This window comes from Aptenodytes forsteri, unplaced genomic scaffold, assembly GCF_000699145.1.
Source record: "Aptenodytes forsteri isolate BGI_AS27 unplaced genomic scaffold, ASM69914v1 Scaffold104, whole genome shotgun sequence".
Classification (NCBI taxonomy): domain Eukaryota; kingdom Metazoa; phylum Chordata; class Aves; order Sphenisciformes; family Spheniscidae; genus Aptenodytes; species Aptenodytes forsteri.
In genome coordinates this window covers 243,827-250,739 of record NW_008795943.1, presented here as the reverse complement: position 1 = coordinate 250,739, position 6,913 = coordinate 243,827, and the positions used below count along the sequence as shown (strand labels likewise).

Sequence of the window (6,913 nt, the reverse complement as noted above, 5' to 3'; positions counted from 1 at the left end):
GGGCACCCGGGGGAGGGCCAGCCCCACCCCCTCCACCGGCAGCCACCCCTTTACAGGGAGGGGCCGTCGCCGTCAGCCTCGCTGCCAGCACCTGGGGCTCCGCCAGCCCCGGCCCACAGCCGGAGCCCAGCAGGAACAGGGGGCCATCGCCTGATCCCCACAGCGCGTCACCCGCTCCCCTGGGCTCCATCACAGCCCCTTGCCCGGTGCAGAGCGAGTGCAAACGCAGCCGTAAGGGCCAAGGAGTCGGCGAGTGTTTATTCGGTCATGCACATAACGAGGCCCGTCGTTCCCGGAGCCGCGCTCGTTGGTCCATCGGGGAACAGACAGTCGGTCAGTCAGCTCCAGGAGCAACAGGCTGCTGGGCAGAGGTGGAGGCTGCCAAAAATGAGGAGCAGGGCGCAGGACACTAGAAGAGAGGAGAAAAGTGGCAGCCGGCTGGACGGCAGGGGTGTAGCAAGAAAGCATGAGGCAGGGAACGGGACAGCGAGAGAACGACAGAAAAGACAGGGACAAGAAAAAGGACAGAGGCACAGCGGGGGCGGGGGGGGCAGAAAGGGAGCAGGACAAAGATGGAGAAAGCAGCAGCAGGGACAGAGGAAGAGAGGCAGAAAGAGGGAGTGGGAGCAGGTCAGAAAGAAAAATAAGGACAGAGAGCAGGATGGAGACAAAAAAAACTGGGATGGGCAGCACAACAGAGAGGGATTAAAAAAGAATAGGGGCAGGGAGCAGGACAGAGGGATACAGTGAGAAACAATGGGACAGGGAGCAGGACACCAACAGAGAATAAAAAAGGAAGAGGGAGCATGAGAGAATGGGGGGGGGGCGGGGGGGGGGGGGGGGGGGGGGAAGGGGGAAGGACAGATAGAAGGACAGAGGATAAGAGGGTCAGGGAGCAGGACACTGGGACAGAATGAGAAAAAGGGCAGCGAGCAGGACAGAGTGGTAGAGACACAACGTGGGGGGCAGGGGGGAGAGAGAGACAGACAGCCAGACAGACACCAGGGGGCAGAAAGACAAGGGCAGGAAGCAGCAGAGAGGCATGGAGAAAGAGGGATGGGGAGCAGGACAGAGGGTTATAAAGAGAAAAGTAAGATGAGGGAGGACTGAGGAGCAGAGACAGAAAGGTACACGGAAAAAAGGACAGTGAGATGGAGAAAGAAATAAGGTCAGGGAGCACGACAAAAGGACAGAGAAAAAGGAGAGGAAGAAGGAAGGAAGGAAGGATAAAGATGGGGACAGAGAGTGGGACATATGGAGACAGAAGAAGGAGGACAGAGAACAGGGGAGAGGGATTGAGTAAGAGAAAGGTAGGTGCAGGTTGGGACAAAGAGATGGAGAAGGTAAAAATGGCGATGGGCTGGAGGACCTGCTTCTGACAACCTGTCACTCCTGATGTCACTTCCATGGCCTCAAAAATAGGACATGGCACAAGACAGAGGAATAGGGGAGTGAAAGAAAAGACACAGGGAATTTTTTAAAAACAAAAAACGGGAGACAGCAAAAGAGTGATGGGGAACCAGATAGGGATGGGGAGCGGACCAACCAAGAGAGACAGGACACCGGACGGAAAGTGAGAGGAAAAAAGGCATGGAAAGTTGTATATAAGGATGGAAGAAAAACAGGAACAAAAACCAGTATTTATGGCACAGCGTGGCTAACTAAAATGTAAATAATCTACTAGCTTGAACAGAACTGCTCACCATAGTGGCTTAGCCTGTGACTCGGCTAAGTTAGCATCTGTTTCTTGGTGGGGTAACACAGGACTATAAAACCCATGATAAAACATGGAGGGAGAAATGTGCTTACAGGAGTAAGCTAAATGGATTCTGTGCAAAAGATTTTATATTACTTAGTCTTAATCCTAGCTTGTATGGTCAATTAATACTCTGATCTCTGAATTTCATTTCTGCAAATTCCACATTTATCCATGCTTCTCCATTAAAAAAAAAAAAATTGCATTATCTCAGCGTTAGATATAGGGTCACTTGAAGATACTGTGAACATAAGGAGAAACTTCTCTCTTGCAGGTTCTTTGAAAATCCTACGTTGACCTTGAAACTGAGCAAGAAGAGCATGAGAAAACAAGAGATCTTTACTGCAGATTACTTCAGCGGACACAGCATGTTAAGGTATGTATGGGTACCCAGAACACAGAATTTGTCTTGAATCTGGTCCACGGTGGAAAGCCTCGACTACTTTGGTTGTCTGGCTTTTTCAATCAGTAGTGAACTCAAGTTCAGTCCCGTGCCTGTGCCATGAAGAGGGGAAAGACATTTCTACATTTTGTATAACAGATTTATCTTCTATGCAAGTATTAATACATTGCCTTCCCCTGCTGTGTTTCTTGGGTATTGTACAGTATTTTCTTTGGTCATGAATAAATGCATTTGGAGAGTTTTTACTGTTACTAACTTCAGTTATTTTTGGTTTGAAAGAAAACCAAGAAAACACCATAGATGAGGTAATTCCATTTTAATAGGCTCTGAATTTCCAATATTTGAAAGGAAAAATAATGGTGTAAGTGCATGAGTATGCAGCCATTACCAACAGAAGCAGCATTAGTAAGCTCCTCAATATTGCTTTTTGGTATTTCATGGGGAAAAACATTGAGCCTAAGATTTCTCATCCATAAGTTCTTGGGGGCTGGGGGGAGAAGGAACCTGACACTCTTAGCAAGTTGCCTGAGAATCACAGCTTACAGTTACTCAATGTCTTCCGGTCTCACAGGATGAGGCAGAGGTATAATTGATTTCTTCTCTGTATCTCTGGAAAGAGCTTTTCTCATATCTGTGGCAAAAGAAAAAAAAATGCTATTATAATAAGACAGTCATTGCACAAAGCCATGTTAAGTGAATTCTGTATTACAATAAGATCATTTTTAATCAAGAAGACTTCACAGAATCATAGAAGATCTCGAGTTGGAAGGGAGTCATAAGAATCAAGTCCAACTCCCTGCTCCTCACAGGACTGCCTAAAACTAAACCATATGACTAAGAGTGTCGTCCAGATGCTCCTTGAACTCTGACAGGCTTGGTGCCGTGACCACTTCCCTGGGGAGCCTGCTCCAGGGACCAGCCACCCTCTCAGTGAAGACCCTTTTCCTAATGTCCAGGCTGAACTTCCCCTGACACAGCTTCATTCCATCCCCTCATGTCCTATCGCTGATCACAGAGAGAGGAGATCAGCGCCTCCCCCTCCGCTGCCCCCCTTAAGACTTTTCACCATCTTGGTCACCCTCTTCTGGACGCACTCTAATAGTCTGATGTCCTTAATGTCATTCAGCAGCAATGTTATCAATTGGAATATAACACTGCATGAACACTGCATAAATATAAACATGAATATAATATGAATATGAACACTGCATGAATATAACACTGCATAACATGCATGAATGGAAAGGAAATGGCAGGCTAAAAGGACGATTATATGATTTAAGGCATCTGCAACAATGGTAGACGTCTGTCCACAGCTCCTGTATTTCATAGTACTCCTGCATATCAGATGAATAGTGCAAGAACAGAAAAGATATACAGCATGGCCATGTAACCCTTTGGGGAGGATACTTAAAGGAAAGAAGGTCTAGAAAGAGGAAGCAGCTGGTACTTCTGTTTTGTTAACAGAATTAACATACACAAATTTCCATGTTCCTTCCCTTTTAAATTGAAAATGCCACCCAATTCTCTGCCAGCATTGACCACTGACACTTGTAAATTTCTAGTTAGATGTCTGAGAAAAACAAAGTTTCAATTCCCTGTTATGGGAAGAAATGAGGAAAGCACTGCAATTCCTTCCCCCAGTAACATTAGCAAAAAGCCCAGCCACCGGGTGTGAGCATTCCTCGGAAAGAAAAATTAGATAAAAAACCTGCATTTTTATTTTCATCTTACCTACAGGATAAGTGTCTTTGTACTTACTAATTTATTCTTGTTTTGTAGTTTATTTTGCCACAAATGCTACAAAATGCATAAACCGCAAGATTAAGTTTTGTAACTGATGTAATCTTCAGTAGGAAAAGCTATCTAAAGGGGTATACAAAATCCCATTCATCAACAACTATCTGAACTTGTTTCATATTAAAAAAAAAATAAAAAAAGTCATACAAACAAACCCAGGAGCCCTCAACATGAGAATGTTTCCATTCAACTTGAGGCAGAACAAGCACTTACCATAAGCATCTTCATCTGGCTCTCCATTGCTGGCAGAGTAGTACTCTAGTACTGTCCGGTACACACTGTAGCCTAGTTGCTTATACATATTTACCGCAACCTGATTTGATACTCTCACAAAGAGATCGACAAAAAATCCACCCTTTCTTTGAAAAAACAAAAACAAAAAAACCACAGTAAGGAATAGCAGGTGAATGTATTTCTAAATAATAACCCATAACCTGTAAGCAGACCAAGAGCAGGTCTGATGATGTGGTACGCTAATCAAACATCTTTCACACTGTAATAACAGATGCACTCCTTTACCAAGGGGCAAATCCAGTATAGGCACAAATTTCATTTAATTTTTGTCACATGACCATTCTTTTACATCGGCCAGTGGGTTCAGAATTATGAACAGAAAGAACGGGACAAGCTAAACAGCCACACGAGCCTCACATCCATAAGAAATTATTTTAAAAAACAAATCCACATTTTGGATTGCATTGGCTTAGGGACTGCCTCCTTCAAAGTGCATGGCGGGGGGGGGAGTGGTGGAATCAGTCACAAAATTCAGTTGCCTAACAGGAGACAGCCCTTCTCCTCACAAGGCAATTTTTTCAAAACATCGTACTATTTTCCGATTTTACCAACTACAATGGGGTTGCCCTACCAGCATGAGTTGAGGACATTTCCCTGTGGATTCATTTGACACTAAATTAAATTTTCAGCAGGTGCAAGCAACCAAGCACGAGATAGAAAGTAAGCTAAGATACTGTCTGCTGTACAAAATTCATTCAAGACTGTGCCTGCAGGAATCGCACAAAGCCCATGATTACTGAACAAGTATGTTGGAGATCCTACGGGAAATAGTGCTGACATTTTGTGAAGTTCTTTCGCTGTCAAGAAAGGAACCTTTTATACAGTATCTCTATTGGAATTCAGGCTACTTTCTACTCATTCTGGCAAATTAGCTTTCACAGAAACCCCGAGATCTTAAACCGCCAAGCAACTTTTTTAATTCTTGTTCTCTAACTACGGGGAATTTCAGCGAATCAGAACACTACTTAAAGCAAAATTCTGGGTCTGTTTCATGCAAATCAAATATCTAAGCCATAGACAGGTGTCTGTTGAAGGACTGCTTTAAAAGATAAATTTAAGATAAGTATAGTACTCACTTTTCTGAAATTTCTTCCAGTAGTTCCATCAATTTAGCAGCCAAACCCAGCCGTCGAAATTCTGGTGCAACAGAGAGAGCAGTAACATGTCCATGCCATTCTTCCCTAGCCACAGAGCCTTCCGCTTTACCCATTACTGTGAACATACAGAGCATCAGAGCAGTAGCACCTTCGGAATAATGCACCACCCACTGCTATACATCTTTACAAAAGAATCAAGCAGTGTATAAAAAAAAAAAAAATTGCAATGATTGTGGTAAAGGCTCAAACAGGGATGTCTGTTATCACAAAGTGATTCAGCAGCCACTAAAAATGACATTTTGCTGAAGTATTACAGTAGTTTCTTGACTAGTGTAAAAAAAAAATTTATTTTTTTTTTTTTTTTTTGCAAATTCATTGTTTGAGGCATGACTTCCAAATGCAAATTTTAAGCAATTCTCCTGAGTCTTTAACTGAGCGGAATTCAGAACCTGACTAAAATAATGAAGGAATGGAAGGCTAGCAGCCCAAAACTAACTCACCATCCTGGCAACTATCGGAGACTTTTGGTGACTATGGGGGAATAGAACTTGGGAAGCTTTGCCAATCTGGCAATAGAAAGCTAAGGCCCTGCAAACACGGTATTTTTAAGAAAAAAAAAAAAAGGAGGGGGGGGATGTTGTTTTTTGGGGCTTCTTTATAGTTCCTCTCCTTTCTACACAGAACCAAACCAGTGTTAGTTCACTAATGAATATTCACACTTCCACGCGGTGCTCTTATAAACTTCAGTCCCTGCCAATAAGCAACTGATGTGGTGAGTACGGAGAAACCTTCTGTACAGCAAATGCTTTAAGCTTTACTATGTTAAATACTTTATTTCCCAGGTCTCTGCAAAGACCCTTATTCTGCCCCGCCCCCACCCCCCCCAAAAAGAGGGGAAAAAACTTGGAAGGAATAAACAAACCTACAGTTCTATTTGAAATGATTTCTGAAAAACACGAATATTCCGCAGCAAATAAGCAACTGACATCCAGACCCAGAGCATTCCTTTACAGGACAATGCAAAACCCAAACCCAGCATTTTTACTTACTGATGACTGACAGTGCGAGATCAGAGCTGAGTGCAGGGACTTAATTCCAGGATTACAGAAACGCTTGCACGCATACATTCACCTGTATAAAACCTGGGTGGACATTACCACAGCCAAGAGCCCTTGCCATGCTAGGAACATCAAACCAAAAACTACTGCTACGAGTCCTGCGTAACACCCTTAGACATTTATGAAAGGGGAAGGTGATACACAACGTTCCTCTTCCCTGTTGGGCATCTGGAAAATGCGAAGAGTAAGAAAAGCTCCTGCGTTCCAATCCCCCAAACGTGCAACGCAGCGAGACGGTGAGACTGAAAAACCCGGCGCCGCGGAGTCGCACCACACTCACTGTAACCCATCAGCTCCCCGCCGGGCGCCTCGGCGACAATGAAATACTCGGGCCAGTGGGCCAGGTACTGCAGGTAGAAGGGTATCCCGTACTGGAGCGCTCGGTTAAGGAGCAAGCTGTCGCCGCCACGGCTGCTCCCGCCCGCGCCAGCCCCCGCGCCCCCCC

The 6,913-nt window shown here is 44.6% G+C and overlaps 1 protein-coding gene across 1 annotated transcript; it reads right to left on the bottom strand.

The window, feature by feature from the left end:
• Window positions 1-2,460: 2,460 nt before the first annotated feature.
• Window positions 2,461-6,889, bottom strand: NAA20 (N(alpha)-acetyltransferase 20, NatB catalytic subunit). Its single transcript, XM_019473672.1, has 4 exons — window positions 6,749-6,889; window positions 5,330-5,465; window positions 4,173-4,318; window positions 2,461-2,790 (listed from the first exon to the last, which is right to left on the bottom strand). The coding sequence occupies exons 1-4, from the start codon at window positions 6,756-6,758 to the stop codon at window positions 2,705-2,707; spliced, it is 378 nt and encodes a 125-aa protein (XP_019329217.1). The 5' UTR covers window positions 6,759-6,889; the 3' UTR covers window positions 2,461-2,704.
• Between the last annotated feature and the right edge of the window lie 24 nt (window positions 6,890-6,913).